The sequence below is a fragment of the Caloenas nicobarica genome, chromosome 2 (assembly GCF_036013445.1).
Source record: "Caloenas nicobarica isolate bCalNic1 chromosome 2, bCalNic1.hap1, whole genome shotgun sequence".
Classification (NCBI taxonomy): Eukaryota; Metazoa; Chordata; class Aves; order Columbiformes; family Columbidae; genus Caloenas; species Caloenas nicobarica.
The window spans coordinates 100,816,759-100,835,068 of NC_088246.1; the positions used below are offsets into that span (position 1 = coordinate 100,816,759).

Consider the following 18,310-nt stretch of genomic DNA (forward strand, 5'->3'; position numbering starts at 1 on the left):
AAGCAAAGAACTAATTGTGAGCGTCATTATAAAGATGATTGCTTATAAGAAAATAAAAACCTGCATGTATGATTGGCAGATCATGAGAAAAGATAATAGCTTGTCATACTACTGGTTGATGAGAGTGAAACAGCAATGAAAATAATTGGCAGTGATTTTTTTTACACAGTCACATGGAAAAGTATGAATTGTACCCAAATACAGTAGTAAAATAGACAAGAGCACAGGGTAGAACTTTCAAAATAAACTCTCCAGAGTCTTTGTCCTTAACTACAGGTCCTGGCTCCATAACCGGTTGTCTCCAAAGCTAAGACACTTGAGGAAGTGACTGAAAATGGGAGACCTACTCTGTGTGTGTTTTGTGTGGATAACATGAGTGAATAAGCCAAGAAGGAATGAGAGTGAATGAGGAAAAGATTAAACAGCAGAAATGCCAGAGGAAAATAGTATTTGTTCAAATCATTTAGAAGTGAAATTTGGATTAAACAAGCATGTATGCATTTTACAAGATTAAAAGACACTGCACAAATTTCCCAGGGGTAAAATCTGAGGGCAATAGTACCCTCTGGTTACAATATTGTCCAGTGCTATTGATGTTTTCTAAGTATTATGAATTCTTCAGGGTTAAAAAGTTGGCAGTTTAACAACGGAAAGAAGAAATAATCCTTTAGAAGATTTAGCAAATATATTGAAAAAAATTAGCTCAAAACAGATATTACAAATATGGCAAAACCATATATGCTACCCAGGCACTCAGTATTATAAGGAGCTGAATAAAACTAGAAGAAACTAGTTCCAGGAAAAAGCTTTACTCTGATAGGAAGGATAAGGGAAAAGGACTGAGAACAATCCAAGGTGTAAAACATTAAATTTATTAAATTCAGTGTTAGTACTACATGTCATTTGATTTGCCATTTATAATATTTATTTACTATTAAATAATAATACGAAAACTAGAAAACTGACTCCATTCCAAATAAAATTCTACAAATAAATGACTTACATACTATCACTGGGAATCACTCAATAAGCAGGTAACAAAAAAAGAGAGACACAAGCAGGGATGGATGGATGGACGGATGGATGGATGGACAAATGGAAAAAAAGCTATATGGAGAAAGCTGTTAGAAAACCTCATTGAAAAAAAAGTTGCAGATTGTAAGTAGCTTGCCAAGAGGGGAATAAAAAGAGAAGCTCTGAGTTGAATTATGACGGCACAGAAGAGGCTGTTTGTACAAAATATATTAAATCTGAGATGAATATTAGAACAAAAGACAGTCCCAAAACTGTTGGTTGTAACATAAATGGACATTCTAAGTTTGCCAGAGAAGAAAATGAAGTATAACATAACAAGTTGCAATACTGCATACTGGGCATTCTCCAAGCTTGGACTGCAGCCAGGGAAAAAAGCACTATCAGTGCAAAGCAGAATTGTAAATAATAAAATCATGGAAATGAGGGGTTTTCAACAGTGACTGTTCATGAAACACATGGCAAGACACCAGATCCCACTTACAAGCTGATGCAAGAGTGCTTTATGCTGGTTTTTTCCATTTAATGAGATTGTCAATCAAAAATGCAAGAAAAGATTGACAAATGTATCTGTTGTGGTTCAAACTCCAAAAAATCTGGGGCATGAAAAGGTCAGTGATAAAATCCATTATTCATAATGATAGTATCATAGTAAGAGTAGGTAAATTGAAATCTGTAACCACTGTAAGATCACTAGAAAGAGGCACTGGTGTCCTTCTCTAAGCTACTAAGGAGAGTAAGAAATTTCTGAAGTTTCTAATCGCTGTTCTGAGTTAAGGTGAATAATTAAGTGGACTATGGCATTTGAAATATATGTTTCCGGTGTAGGAATATTTCAGATAATAAACCAAACAGACTTATAAAATACTGTGCATAATTTTTAAAGCTTTTTAAACACGTGGCAGTTACATTTAATAAGCACAATAAAGCTCAAAAAACATATACCTACATACATACATAAAATGCCTGTATCTATAAAGCAGCCTATACCTCATGAGGGTTATAATCTGGAGGTAACTTCTCTAGCATCTCATCAGCAAGACGGTGCACCACTGCTTCTCGTGTTTCCCCTCCTCCAGCGCTGCTGTCTTTGGGCTGGATGCTCACTATTGTCCTTAATGTCTCGTTAGCCAGGTTAGTCTGGTAAGTGATATCTGCATTAGGGTGAAGTCCAAATACCTTAAAGTAAAAGGGAAAAAAATAGGAAGAGAATTGCAAATTTCCTTCTAAAATTACATCAAAGAAAGAATCCATGAAAATAGATAAGGAAATCCTCAGCTCAATCAAACAATAGATATGAATAGGTCACTGGACATACACTTATTTAACTGGCCAAGGGCCAAGCTCAAATTGCCCAAAAACATTAACTTAGGCTGCATATACAAGAGCGTTTTCATTCGTATGAATGGGATTTTTTTTAACTGATCTTCTGCTTATCTTCACATAGCAGGCTTTAGATCATGCTGTGGAGTGCTCTCAGGGTGTACAAATTGATTCCTTTCCACTGGATCAGACTAGAGATAGTTGGAAACGTGTCACGTGTGGACACTGACTCCTCACCACCAACTCTCTGTCTCTACAGATCTACTGCTGTTGTACCAGCCCAATAATTAGACCAATTACCTTTTATAACACATTTTGTTTTACTCAGTCTCTTAGGTTATAAGGCATGCAACAAATGAATAAAGTGAGTGAATAAAACCCTGTCCATATTTGAAGCACCTAAAGATCTTATGACTGGTGATATATTTAGGACATTTCATGGTTTAGCTATTTTTGGTTTAAGTCTCTCACTCCTTACTTCCTCTTCTGAAATCAAATTATTTTATTTAAGATATAGCTAGCGCAGAATTGCTGCAGGGCTGCCCTTTGTCTGAATAATAGCATTCTCAGAAACTTCCACTGAAATATCAGTAAGTCTATAATTGTCAGGTTGACAACTGCAACTCTTCTCCGGGAGTAATTGTAGTGTGTCTTATTTCATAAGCCCTCATTTAATTATAGCTATTAACTCTCTCTTACAAACTTTGAACCACTAATCCAACAATGAGGAAGGCTTGCCCTCAAACTGAGCGCCAAAGCCAAGCAATCTTCAATTTCTCATTTTTTATGTTTTCATATTTTATATTAGAATTAGTATATTACAAGGAAACACTTCTAGTAACCAATATTTACATACTCTGAGGACAGAATAAAAAGGGCCATGTGTAATATTATTATGCTTGCAAATCTAGAAACTCAGAGACAAGGGATATAAGTGGCTGCATCTGTGTCAAAGCCAACAAAGCTGCACTGATGTACACCAGTTGTGGATCTGATCCTTACAACAGCACAAAGAACACAGTACAGACCTAATCCTGTGAGAGAAGGTGTGACAATAACTAGCATGGAATTAGGTTCCATGTAGTATTTAACACATTTTACACATAGTAGTTTACTCAACCTGAATATAAAGAGCTGTAAAAAGTGAAAAAAATCAATGCACTTTATTACACTCATATTCCATATGGAATGAAATATGCATTTGAAGATATGCTCTTTTCTGCTTTTGCTCTTGCACAGTAAGGGTTTGTTTGGCTGTTTTTGCTCTAGCAAATTTTGTGGCAATGCTATAGCCCAAGTTAGAATAATTAAAACATATCTGCCATTGTGAACGTAAATTGTAGTGCCAGTCCAAGGGATAACTTCACAATTGGTGTAATATTGCAAAAGACAGGGATATTACATGGGAGACAACTCTGGTCCTACGTTTTTATGCAAGTGATATATGCAAGAATAAGAACAAAGAAACCAGACTAGTAAAGCAGTGGGTGGATGAGTGTCCTGGATGTCCTGTATATTAATCAAGGAGTTCAATCTCTCATTCTTTTTGATCCAAAAATCTCTGGGAATTTTGATTAAAAAAGAGGATGTTGGATTCTGTCTGTCAGGGTTTTTTTTTAGTCTGATAAATCCTCAAAACCAACTGCTAAAGCTCTATACCCCTCTGAAATCAAAGTCATTTTCAAAGGGATTGCAGAGTTCTATAGCCCTCTTCAGAAGTTAGTGTTTATTCTGATCAGAGGTTGAAGTTTCATCAAAAGAGCAAGGATACAGCAATCAGACTTATTCAGTCTTTCTTAACCAAAAATGGAAAGGAGAGGAAACAAAGATACACTGTTCTGACTAGCACAATATCCTTTGTGGAACGAAGATGACTAGGAGATTAAAAGGTTAAAGGTTTCCATGAGCAATTTTGACAGATTTTGGAATGACAGAAGAAAGTCGTAGCTTTCTTCCTAACCTGTGAAAATGTGAAGGAGAAAAAGATGTTTGCATTCCAGGATTTGATCTTATTTACATAAATTCAAAGGTAAAATTCCCCTACCTCAAACCATACATACAGATTTTTTCTTTTTTACAGGTATCAAAAATACTTCAAAAATACATTGCAGCATGGTGAGACAGGTTCCCAAGTGCTTAGAAAAGTAGATCGATGAAAGTAACACCTGAAATCTGATAGAGTCAAGGTTCATACACTGATAGGAACCACTTCATGAGCTGGGCTCAGATGGATCCCACTGGTGCATTATCATGGCTGCAATTACCCTCACTTGAAAAAGGTGCATCGTGGCCAGCACAAATACCCTTGCATTCTGCTTTCACTGCCTTCAGAGATTCAAAACTTCTCGAGTTTATTTTATGACCTTGGAATCTTCTCAACCTCTCAGCCAGCATATTATCAGTAAAGGAAAACCATTTTTTTCTGTTCAGTCCTGTCTATTTAATTTTAATAGAACTTACTTCCAAAGGCATTTATCAACTTAGTGCAATAGCAATGAGATAGAAATCCAGAGCATTCACTTCAATTTTAACTGATGTCATCACCTGTGCATGTACTAGAAGGAGCAGAAAGTCACGGTCCTCCAGTTAATGTGAACACTGCAACATACACACGCTGGGTCATGTAAAAGTGGTTGCAACCAGGAGCTACCCTACACCCTACACCATCAGCTCGTGACAACATGCAGACCTTCCTGTTGTCAAAATGGAATAAACTCCCAATTATAACTTGCAAAATGAGACCATATGGCTTTTTTAATTTTCATTACTTCTCCGTTCGCATGTCTGTGAATTGAGTTTGGAAAGGACCTCTGAGGGTCTTCTAATCCAAACCACCTGCTCAAGCAGGGTCAGCTAGAGCAGGCTGTCCAGCACAGTGTCCAGTTGGAATTTTAATATTTACAAAGATCAAGACCCCACAATCTCTCTGGGTAACCTCTTCCATGGCTTGACCACCTTAACCGGAAATAAAGTGTTTTCTTGTTGTCAGATGGATTTCCTGTTGTTTAATTTATGCCCACTGCCTCTTTTCCTTTCATTGGGTACCATCAAAAAGACTCTGGCTTCATCTTTACACCCTGACAACAAGTATTCATACATATTGATGAGATCCTGCCTGAGTCTCCTCTTTTCCAGGCTAAAGAGTCCCAGCTCTCTCAGCCTTTCCTCAGATGGTAGATGCTGCAGTCCTTTAATCATCTTCATGGCCCCACTCTTGACTCGCTCCAGTAAGTCCATATCTTTCTTGTACCAGAGAGCCCAGAAGTGGACACAGTACTTCAGATATGGTCTTACCAATGCTCACTAGAGAGGAAGGATCACCTCCCTCAACCTTCTGGATCAGCTCTCTCTTCCTAATGCAGCCTAGGATAGTTGTTGGTCTCTTTGCCATAAGGGTGCATTGCTGGTTCATGGTCAGCTAGTTGTCCACCAGGACAACCAATGCAAGAATTTGCATTTTCCCTTGTCAAATATGAGATTCCTCTCTGCCCAGCTTTCCAGCCTGTCTGGATCTCTCTGGATAGCAGTGCAACCATCTGATCTATCAGCCACTCCTTCCTGTTTTGTATCTCCTGTGTGCTTGTTGAAGGTGCACTCTGCCCCAGCATCCAGGTCATTAACAAAGATGTTGAACAGTTTTGGCCCCTGTATTGACCCCTGGCACACAGCACTGGTGACCGGTCTCCAGCTGGACTTTGTGCCCCTGATCACAACCCTCTGGAGCCAATTTTCCAGCGACCTCACGGCACACTTATCTAACCCATATGTTGTCATCTTGCCTATGAAGATGTTATGGGGGGTAGTGTCAAAGGCCTTACTGAAGTTGAAGTAAAAATCATTCACTGCTCTCCCATCCTCTGTCAAGCTGCTCACCTTATTGTAGTAGGTGAACAGGTTGGTTAAGCATGATTTCTCCTTCACAAATCCATGCTGGCTCCTCTCAGTCACCTGCTTGTCCTTCATATATTTGGAAATGCTTTACAAGAGGATTTTCTCTAGTACCTTCCCTTCTCAAAGACAGGAGTGATTTTTGCTATATTCCATTCTTCAGGAACCTCTTCCAATCACTATGACCATTGAAAAGTAATCAGAAGTGATCTGACAATGACATCAGTCAGCCCCCTCAGCACTCATGGGTGCAACCCATCAAGTACCATGAACTTACATATGTTCAGGTTTTTTAAATGCTCCCTAACCTGGTCCTCTGCCACCAGGGGTAAGTTCATTGTTCTAGACTTTTTGTCTCAGGGGCCTGGGTTTCCTGGAGGTAAAGACTACGGCAAAGAAGGCATTGAGCCTTTTCCATATAATTTCACACTAGTTCTCCTGCTCCATTCAGCAATGGACCTTCATTTTCCCTAGTCATCTTTTTTGCTGTTTACATACTTGTAAAATCCTTTCTTGTTGCCCTCCACATTCCTTGACAAATTCAAGTCCACTTTGACCTTCGCTTTCCTAACCCTATCCCTGAAAGACTGGACAGTAGCTCTGTACTCTTGCTGGATCACCTGCCCCTGCTTCCACCTCTTGTACACTTCCTCTTAATCTCTGAATTCAGTTAGGAGCTTCTTGTTCATCCATTTGGCCCCTGCTGCCTTTGATTTCCTACTTATTAAGACAGATCTTTCTTGAGCTTGGACGAGGTGATCCCTGAATATAAACCAGTTCTCCTGGAGCCCTCTTCTCTCCTGGGTCATATCCCATGAGATTATTCTAAGCTTGGAAGAAACCTCTGAAGAGGTTGACATCTGCTCTCCTGAAAGACAGGGCTGTGGTCCTGCTTTTTGCCCTACTCTCTCCTCTTAGGATCCTGAGCTCCACCATTTGTCACTGCAGTCAAGGCTGTCTCTGGATTTCACATCCCCATCCAGTTCTTCCTTGCTCATAAGTATCAGATCAGCCAAGCGCCTTTCTTTGTTGGATCATCAGTTATCTGTGCCAGGAAGTTGTCATTCATGCACCCAAGAAATCTGCTAGACTGCTTGAACCCTGCTATATCACCCTTCCAGCAGATAATTAGGGTTGTTAAAGTCCTCCATGAGGACCAGAGCCTGTGAATGTGAGATTTCTTCCAATTGCTTGAGGAAGACCTCATCTACCTCTTTCTGATCAGCAGATCTACACTAGATAACCACTATGATGGTCTGCCTGATAATCTTGACATATACATTCATCTCTCTGGAAAATATACCCGATTAAATTATTTCTCTGACAAAAATGCCCTTTAATATATTGAAATATCTTACCTCAGGTGTATCAATCACTGGCAATTGCTCTATGTACTGGAGATAGTCTTCAACTGTTTTCCCTTTTGGAATAGCATAATCTTTGTAGAAACAAAATGTTTCACTAAACATATGTTCTCCAAACCACACTCTTGCATATGTATTCAGCAGCGCTTTGTCAAGGTCATCAGTTACACGGCCACCATACTGTACTTCTCCAAGCATATAGCGAACACAGCTCCAGTTCACTCCACGTTTGATGTCCATGTCATCCAAATGATTCTGAACAAACTGCACACTGGCTGTGAAGTCTGCCTGATTAAATTCATAAGGAATATTCCAGCCCAATGGACCAAACTTTCGTCTTTCCTGTAAAATAGAGTTAAAGGTAAAAGGCTGATGGATAGTAATTGTGAAGAAAACATTAAGTGCAGAAGAATACATGAAATATACTAAGAACACAGTAGTCCAGCTGGAGCTGTATTTCACCAATTTTTAAAAAATTATTCTTCTCTTAACACACACACACACAGACACACACACACAAGGCCAAATCCTTGATTAATCATCTAGTGAAATATTTCTTAATTTATCAACATTAGTAGATACAAACAAAGAATAGGAATATTAACATTTTCACAAAGAAAAAAATCCTCTTTTTTAAGTGAAGTGAATTTTCTTTCTTATTTTATTTGTATTAATTTATCAACATGGGATTTTCATTTAAACCTGGTTTTCATTTAATAACATGGTGCATTAATAAATTAAACATGGCATCATGACAGAAGAGAAGAATTTTTAAGAATTTTTAAACCTGAACAGTTGTGTGAAGAAATGCTACAGCATATAGCAATGGTTTCCACTGTGGCATGTTGCTCACTTCTAGGTGATCCTGAGTAATAGCTGAGTATGTTCGTTTTAAGCCAGCTTTGACACCTGGAAAAAAAGTACAAAAATGTAATATCAAAGCAAAAAAGTGAATGGAACCTATAATTCCAACTTCTGTTAAGCAGATTTCTCTGTTCCAATTTACAGTGGTATCATATTTATAGATTCTCTTTGAATCAATTATCTGTTCAGCTGGTCATAGCATGCAAACCTCAATTACATTTTTTTCGGGTAGATGACATATCAAACTAAGTTCAGGAGTCTGGAAGGAATTACACTTAAGTAATCATATTCTAAATGTTACGAGTTACAACTGAAACATAACCATTCAGGTACTATATGGCAATTAAAAGGACACCTAACATAATATGGAATATAGTACTGAATATCAAAGAGTTTGTGCTTCAATATTTACATATTAAATGAGATTTTAGTTCTACCCGAGACAATTTTATTTAGATTTCATTCCTGTAACAATCTCAAAATTCTGTATGCATCTTCTCAAACTGGCATATAGGCACCAAGCAGATGAGATGAGAACCTGAATTCATAGTGGAAATGCTAATACTTGGAGAGGTTTGTTTGAGCACTGACATTTCATATCCCAGGAACAGCTTTAGGCAGATGATACTGATACAATCTCAGCTTCCATATAATATGTAAGCCCCACTACTCCCAGATGCTTTCAGGCAGCACTACTGAAGCATAGTCTGCCTTTGGCAGACAACACCGAGCATGAAGTCTGTGTTATGATATCTTCCACCTAATCAGATTAACACAAGTCTAAAAAGACAGATTTCAAAGACAACAAATAGATTGTCGAAGTCATTTTACTTCCTATGACACAACAAAAGCCCTTTTGCTTCTTTCCTTCTTCACAAAGATCCTGTAGAACAATATATATTAAAAAAAAGCTTTTCAAAACATTATAAGGGTATCATAAGAGAGTTCCAAAATCAAGACAAAGTAATCGAACAAAAGTGCCTTATGCTACCAATGTGGCAGGACAGTATCAGAAAATTAAAACTGTTTATATTTCATCCTGACTTAAATTGTTATACTGGGCATATTTCTATTACTAAATGCAAGTTATAAATTGGCTGTAACCTGACTTATAAAATAGCCTCTTGAAGCTATGGGGTGTTATCGTTTGAATGATAAGGAGGGATCACAGTACAATAAAAAGATGCAGAGCATTGAATTAGAAAGGGGCAGGGGGAGAAGAGAAAGCAGTAAGAAATTACTAACAGCAGACTGACTAACTGCTGAAACAGGGTGTCTTTCACAAGATCAGACATTTTGTAGACATCTTACTAATGTTCGGAGGAAAACAAATAGTGAAATAAGAGGTTTAAATGACTAAGGCATTAAATATGACCTTGGATAAAAATTCTCAGCTCCTGCTGACTTCATTAACTGAAATCAGTGGCAATACAATACACACATATGTATATGAAGGGCAAGTGAATGCATTACACAGTTAGCTAAAGATGAGAGAGTTAATAAGTGTCAGGCTTGAGGATTTCTTTCTGCCATAATCCAAAATACAAAGTAACCTTCCCTCATCATACATAATGAGTAGATATAAGACAGGGTAGTAAATTGCTTCTACAAACACATAAAGGACGTTTGCAGGTAGCAGCATAGTTTAGGTAAGATGCAGACACTGAACAGCAGGAGAGCAACAGGTTCAAGCCTACTTGGAAAAGCTGGATGTTTTCATATCACACAGAATAACACCAAATAGTTGAGGTTGGAAGGGATCTCTGGAGGTCACCTTGTGCAACACCCCTGCTCAAAGCAGGGTCATCTAGAGCTGGTTGTTCAGTGCCTTGTCCATGTGGGTTCTGAGGATGGAGTCCTTCCAATCCCTAACATTCTGTGATTCTGTGATTCTGTGATATCAACTCAACGAACAAGCTGCTCCAGTATTTGACCGCACTCACAGTGGCTTATGTTTTATTCTGATGCTGAAGTGAAATTTCTTGGGTTTCCATCTGTGTCCATCATCTCTCTTTCTGTTACTTGGCACCACAGAGAAAAGTCTTGCTGTTTTCTTTACTCGCTCCCGTCACATAAGATACTCCTTTTCTCTTCAAGGTTAAAAAAATCATGGCGCTCTTGCCCTCTCCTCATATGTCATGTTCTCCAACCCCTTCAGCATCTTTGTGGCCTCTCACTGGCCTCATTCTGTCCATGTCTTTCTTGCACTGGGGAGGTCAGACCTGGACACAGTACTCCACATGTGCTCTCAGCATGGATGAATAGAGAAGAATCACCTCCCTCAACCTGGTGGAAATGATCTTCCTAATGCAGCTGAGGGCGTTGCAGGCCATCTTTGCTCCAAGGGCATACTACTGGCTCATGTTCCACTCAATTTCCATGAGGAACTCCAGGTCCTTTTCTGCAAAGCTGCTTTACAGCTGGTCAGCCCCATCGTGTATGGGTGCACAGGTTTCTTTCTACCCAGGGAGAGTACTTGGCATTTCCCTATGTTGAAGTTCAGCACATTCCTGTCAGATCATTTCTCCAGCCGGTGAAACTCCCACTGAACAACGCCATGACCTTCTGGTGTATCAGCCCCTCCTTCCCACTTTGTATCATCTACAAACTTGCTGAGGGTGTGCCATCATCCAGTTCATTAGTGAAAATTTTAAGCGCTGCTGGCCCCAGTATTGACCCCTGGGCTACATCACTGGTGACTGCTCTCCAAGTGGATTTGTGCAGCTGACCACAACCCTTTGAGCCTGGGAGTTCACACAACTTTCAATCCACCTGACTGTTCATCTCTGTAATGTCTCCATCAGTATGTCTAGAAGGATGTATTGGGGGCTGTGTCAAAAGCCTTCTTGACGTCAAGGTAGACAACACCCTATGCTCTCCCCTCATCCACTAAACCAATCATCTTATTGTAGTAGGCTAGCAAGTTGGTTACTAGGCTCAAAGAACAGTAAGTAAGTAAGGCTTAAGATATCCTAGCAGTCAGAAAAACAAAACAAAACAAAACAAAACATGACAACAACAACCACCACCAAAACAAAACAAAACAAAAAACCACACGCAACAAAGTATAATACCACCAGAGATAGATTCGATCAATATCTTCATCAGTGTCTTGGATAACGAGACAAAAGGCAATCTCAACAAATTTGCAGAAAATACTAAATTAGACAGCATGGCTGACATACTAAATGGCAGAGGATCAGTCCAGAGTGATCTTGTGAGAGATGAAGACTTGCTCAACAAAACCTGCATGAAGTACAAGAACTGCAAAGTTCTGCACCTGCAGCACAACCACCCCATGCATTATGTACAAGCTAAGATCTGCTGGTAAGCACTTCAGGATTAGCACAAATGCCAGGTTGACTATGAGCCAGAATTGCACTCTTCTTGCAAACCAGGCAACCCATATAGCGGGCTACCTTAGAAGCAGCACAGCCAGCAGAATGAAGGAAGTTCTTATCGCTTTTCACCTATCACTGGTCGAGCTTCCCCTCAGATATATTGCTCACGTTTGGCACACAAGGGAGGTGTGGAGAAACTGGATGGGGCCATAATGGTGGTCAGATACTGAGAGGGCGTGACCTACAAAGTTAGGACAAGAAGGCTGAGTTCATTCAGTCTCTTGAATAGGAGGTTGTGGTATGAAAAAAACAATTTAAACTGTGAATACTGAAAGGCGACAGATAATTGCCTGCACGTATTAGGGATGGTGGCTGTATAAAACTGAATTTTTGAACTCTCAAGGACAAACCTGCTACTTGCTACCTGTGAGTGGTACAGGCTGCAACAAGTGAAACATTCTGAATCCTCCAATTAATACAGAAACATGAGTCAGAACCAGCAATTAAGATGCTGATCGCGCATTGTGCTTCTGTACATAGACTACGTAGGTTAGGAAAACTGGTGCCTTAGAGGCCCAGAAAGCATGAGATGAACATCCTAGCTTGAGGAAACATTCTGGAAATGGAGAAAGATCCTGGAGGTTGGGGAGATGCACACAGGCTAATGCCATGGGACACCCAGGGACCTAGGCCAGTAATGTCCAAAACTGGTACCCACAAGTAGCTGCACAGCATCAAACCAGCATGACTTTCTGCCTACCCTTGCTGGACCAGCAGCAACCTCTCCAATGCTAATATGAAATGAATGCAACACAGGAGGCTGGGAGCATGAGAGAATGAGTGTGTAAAATAAGCCACTAGTATAAAAACCCTAATCTCATTGGTTCTTAAGTACACCCCAGTATTCAGATCCACTATGAGTTGTTATTAACTGTCTTGCCTGTAACAGAGGTTAAGGGGTGATTCAAGAGCAGCTCACAAACACTTGAAAGACAATTACAAAGATGCTGGGGTCAGTCTTCTGTTAGCAGTGCCAGATGACATAAAAAGAAGCAACAGCCACAGCTGCCTACAGCAGCTTGGGATGTTGAGGTTGGGTGTTCAAAAGAGTCCTTCCTTTTCCTTACACAGCAGAGCACATAATTGGTCCCCTCTGCATCCTTGGGTGGGGTCAACAGGACAGAAAGAAAAGCGATGGAGTGTACTAAGCTTAAGAAAAGGCCACTGACCTGGCATTCTACATAGGTTCTACACAAAGACCAAAATCACTATCAATTTTTGTTATGAAAACAACCAGTCCAATTTCTCCCCAAAAGAGTAATGCTTTTCACATCGCAGAACTGACTTACACAGTCCTGTATTTAGCTAATGGAACAACAGAGAATAAAACCTAAAACACTGCACAGAGTATAGTGATACAGGGAGGTGGGGGGAAAGCAAGCCCCAAAACTCAAAAAAAGCATTGTTTCCTACCTTGAGGAGGTTCATTAGTAAATTTGATAGAGGAATGTAAAAGATTAATAGGAAACTCTGGGTGAGCCTCTGTAGTGATCCAGGTCCTGAAACCTTCACTCATAGATTCTGTTGTTGTGATCGTGTCCATTAATTCACTAAGAAACTCCAAGCCAAGGTGGCAGTTCTGTAGAAGGAGCCATCCTCCATCTTGCATGCACTGATTTAACAGGCGCCTGGCATGGACTTCCTGGCCTTGGCCCATTGAAATGGCACGACAGGGAATGTTCTGGAAGAAGAAAATAACATTTCTTTTATATATAGTTCTTCAGAATGATTATGCACATGATGTATTGCTTCTGTAGGTCCGTGTGTAGTGACACTGTGCCACAAAGAAAACTGCTAATATCAATGGAAACTGACTATATTAGAATAGAGTAAACAAAAAAGCAAAGCCCTCCAAGTTGCTGTTATCTTTCACCTGCAGAAAGAAAACTACACCCACTGGACTTTTTTGCAGGTGGGATAAGACAACTGAAACATTTTCCCTTCCCTTTTCTAACTTCCCCAAATAAAGCAGGACATACACACAGCAACATAGCTGCCTGGCTATTCTTTTTCCTATGATGTGGGCTATCTTGAGATGGACAGATATTAAGGCTCCACATAATGCGCAGAGTAAAATCAACAATTTTGGTGTCTTTTCAACTGTCTGAACATACTTATTCCATCTAACAGAGAACTGTCAAGGAAGCAGGCAGGAGAGGAAAGATTGGTTCACATTAAGTCATTCCTTAGCAAACATCCTGTATTGTTAGCTGGCAGCTGTGGAGCCACTGATTCAGAGGATTCTAGTTTGGTGATCTGCTAGCTCTAGCTAGTTTTCTAGCTGTTAGTTTTCTGGATTCACAAGAGACAAAGCTCATAAATTCAAACACAAGAATTCTGGAAATTTATGGAGTGTTTCCTTCAGATGCCATGGGATAGGAAAGCCAGTTGTTCAGAAAAACAGAATGTGACACAAGCTTTCACAATGGGATCTGAGAAAGACAAGCTGACTAAGTTGCAGTCAAGACCATACAAGTCTGTTAGTAACATGCAGGCAGACCCCCTCCTGCTTATTGTTCTTACTACCCTTGTACTTGTTAAGTAGTCCCCTGGCTAAGGTTGGCTGCCTGACTCCTACCAGGTAACATCAGAATTATCAAACCCAGTTGAGCATATTATTCTATATACATGTTGAGGGAGCAGGAACTGACTTACTTTCATGGACAGTTTCATGTTCAAGACCTACGGCTGAGTATTGTGCAAGCTGTGAGCCATGAGTTGCGTAAAGACTTATCAATCTGGGCCTATCTTCAGCTGGCTGAGAACTATGAAGGTTAATCTTAAATTTTCCTGCTACTGGGACTCTCTCACTGTGAAACAAAAAAGGAAGTAATCCAGTCCTAAACAGTGTGGATGGGGCTGCCCTGTTTTTGCAGGAGGAAAAGGTCAAGCATATGGACACAAGCTGTGCTGGGTCATTTGGCCTAAGGGGCAGAGAACAGGCCCTGACCTGACTTTACTGAACAGCATAAATGCAGCTGCTATATATGATCCTGCACATCCTGGCAAAAGATAGAAGGAGAAGAGAATGCCAAAGATAAGAAAGCACTTAAATCCTGCTCTCAGGTCAGTAAAACCAGAAATTGCAGCTAAAAGAAGCACAGCTACATAGCTCATGAAGTAGGCTATGTGCTAGAGGAGCAAAAACTTTACCTTTTCTAAGATGTATCTGATTACAGATAGCACTCCCATAAGCCACAGACTATGACTACCCCTGCAGAGTGCATAAATATTCAGCTGGTACATTATTCCCTAATAAAGCATCTGCTCATAATTTGTTCTTCTCAGCACTGTTACCTCTCAAATGGACAATCATTAAAGGTTATAGAAACATCAAGACAAGGAAAAAATACATTTCACTATAGATTGTCCTCATTTTACTCCTTCTGAAAGAACTGTATCAAAATGTCTGCATACAGAATGTTTCTCTCAGTAGTGAGACATACCAATATATCTGTGTCATCTTAATACCTCACTCGCCAGATGAAAATACCATCAATTCAGTCACTACAGTGGCCCTGACAGTTCTCTTGAAGGTTCTGTGCAGCATTCCCTGAAAGAAGAAACTATCTCTACAATAATAAAAATATCTAGTTTTAATGAAGTCAAAGTGCTAGGCATAATGAACTTCAGTTTAGTTCAGAAAGTTAAATTTTCACTCCATCTTCAAGTGAAACTAAAGGGGGCAGAAATCCAACTAGTTTTAAGATAGACCATGCTTGGTTTACAAACACAGTTAGCACAGTAGTCTCAGATACTGTTTCCATTTCTTCAGGAGAAGGCCATCAGAACAACTAAATTTTAGAGTGGAAAATAAATTCTGGTCACAAATTTGAACATTTTCTACTGTAGACAATTATTTCTTATCATTAATATCATACTTAGAGGTTCCACCAATACTAACAATCCACTTTAAGACTACAAATCATGCCTGTAAGAGGGAAATCACTGAAAAATAGGCCCAGCATGTCTTTTGGAAGTTTGCTATCATTAGGAAGAAAAAACCCAAACAAACAACAAAACAAACACAAACAAAGCAACAAACAAACACAACAACAACAAAACAACGAACCATGAATAGGATACTTTGGAGGTACAGAATCACATATACACAGCAAAATCAGATCCTTGGTGCAACTAACCTATGTTAAGTCAAAGGTTTATTCTGGAAAAAAAGCTGAGAAAGCGAAACAAAGACAGGAACTAAATACAATTTGTTGACAAACTAATAAAACAAACACAAAGCCCTCTTGTGAATGTTTCTGAAAACTTTAAATGATTTCTAGATACATTTTTCAAAAGCTAGAGAACTACTGACATGCTCCTCTGGTCCCACAATGATAATGTACCTTTTTACTTAAAAAAAAAGAACTGTGTTTGCAGTTTGATTTACAGAATCTGGATGGCTTTTGCAAATTTGAAAGGTTTCTATATGCTGTGTGGTAAGATCTTAATTCAAGACATCAGACAAGAACTTTACAGTTAAATATCACAGTTAACATTAGAGTTGAACTTCAGGTTCAGACTAGCTGATGTTGCCTTGTTTATAAACCATGTGTGGACAAACAAGAGAATCCCTTCAGCTCGTTTGCATTCTCACTTTATATTATTCTATTTGTGTTTCCTTAAACCATGAGAATGTATTAAAACTGCCTACTGCAATGGACCTTCAGAATGACAGCAAAAACTGCTGTCTTTTAGCAGTCACAATTATCTAAAGAGATTTGTGGGTACTCCCAACTTTTGCAAGTAAATCTTAGTGTGTACAAAATACTGCGCCTCTAAATGAAGATGCATTCTAATAGGGAGGAAAAATTATGGAGATCTACTGTGAATAACTTATTCTTGGGAAAATTATACTTGCATTTACATTGTGAACATAAAACATAAAGCACAGAGTGCCTTAAAGTGACACTGTGTTGTAAATGTTCAACATCTCCGTCAAGTGAACTGATTGAATGATAGGGTCTCCAAATTAATTTCTCTTGCCACCATATTTATGATTTTTTTTTCTCTATCTTCCTGTAATTGTCATTACTGTCATCTCCTATAGTGAATGTGACACAATGTAAACCACTAATATTGCTTTGTTGGTATAGCTAAGTACTTCCATTAAGTAATGGACTATCAGTCTGCTGGATCAAGACAGAGGGATCATTGGAATCACACAACTGGAAAAAGCAAGAAAGTAACATTTACATTTCCTTAGTAGATGCATTTTGGCTACTGGTCCAAAACTAACTTCCAGAGAACACTGGTATGAATATAAATATCATTATTTGAACTTCTATAAAGTGTGGAAATACCATTTCTAGTTCGAAGGCTAGCTTAACATATCTTTATCAGCTCTAGCAAATTCCATTTATGAGGATACCTTCGATTTTGCAAGACGTTCTATATTTTCAGTGGGGTCAGACCCCACTGATAAAAAGCACGTCAATGGTGTTCGACAGTCACTTTCTGTCCACATTGCTTCCATGTCAAGAATAAATCCTTCCGCGTATTTTCCTCCAAGAGATTCTGCAATGTAGTGTCGAGCCTAAAAACAAAACAAAACAAAAATGATACGATATACCTCTTTTAAAAAAAAATGATTTAGCATTAATTACTGATGGGGAATTTACCAATACCTACATTACAGGGCATCAACTTTCTAAACTTCCATTTTCAACTTTGGTGTAGCAAAAGTTACGGTCCACAGGAGGCAACCATTGAAATTCTCAGATAGTAAACTTAAAACAAAGAAAAGAAAGAATTCTGTTCACACAACAGCTGTCCTGTGAACGTTGTTGCTAGAGGATGCAAAAGGTTTTTTAAAAGAGAACTAAAGAAATTCATGCAGAATAAATTCACTGTCAACTCTGAGCACAGCCCAGATATTGCCCCTAAATCACTGACTGCTAAAGCTTGGTGGATAGCCAAACAAAAGAGTTTCTCTATACCAGCCCCATTCTTAGCTCCTCTAAGCATGTATTGTTGACACTGTCTCTACAGCATAGCAGATTACACAGATCTTTCATCTGACCCAGTTACAATCATCTGTATATTTGTTGGAACTTCAAACGGAAATTCCACTGTCCAGTTCTTATCCACTTCAAGCCTCTGATGCTGAATATCCATTTCTACAGAACATAAGCACAGCTCAGACTTTATCCTTAAAGGTCAAACCTTCCCTATGCCTCTATTGTCCTCTTTTCACAGACATGTTCTAAAACGACTTCTAAAGCTATCCTGGTATATGAAATGTTTTTTTGACAGACATTATTTTCCAACTGTGTAAACGACTAGCATGGATTCTGAGGCACATATTATGGAGAAACACCCAGGAACAAGGTGGACTGAGAAAGATGCCAATTCCAGAAAAAACAACTGAATCATACACTATTAAGTGCAACTTCTGCTCCAGCAAAGAGAGGTAAAATTTTGTAACACTTGGGC

General features: G+C 39.1%; 1 protein-coding gene across 1 annotated transcript in view; it reads right to left on the reverse strand.

Moving 5' to 3' along the window:
• Positions 1 to 18,310, reverse strand: part of LOC135985194 (dynein axonemal heavy chain 5-like) — a 169,318-nt gene that overhangs the window by 23,558 nt on the left and 127,450 nt on the right. The window contains exons 69-73 of the mRNA XM_065628249.1: positions 17,247 to 17,411; positions 13,286 to 13,553; positions 8,395 to 8,516; positions 7,602 to 7,949; positions 2,023 to 2,211 (exon numbers count right to left, since the gene is read on the reverse strand). Coding sequence (XP_065484321.1) covers positions 2,023 to 2,211; positions 7,602 to 7,949; positions 8,395 to 8,516; positions 13,286 to 13,553; positions 17,247 to 17,411 — 1,092 coding nt within the window. The remainder of the gene's footprint in view (positions 1 to 2,022; positions 2,212 to 7,601; positions 7,950 to 8,394; positions 8,517 to 13,285; positions 13,554 to 17,246; positions 17,412 to 18,310) is intronic.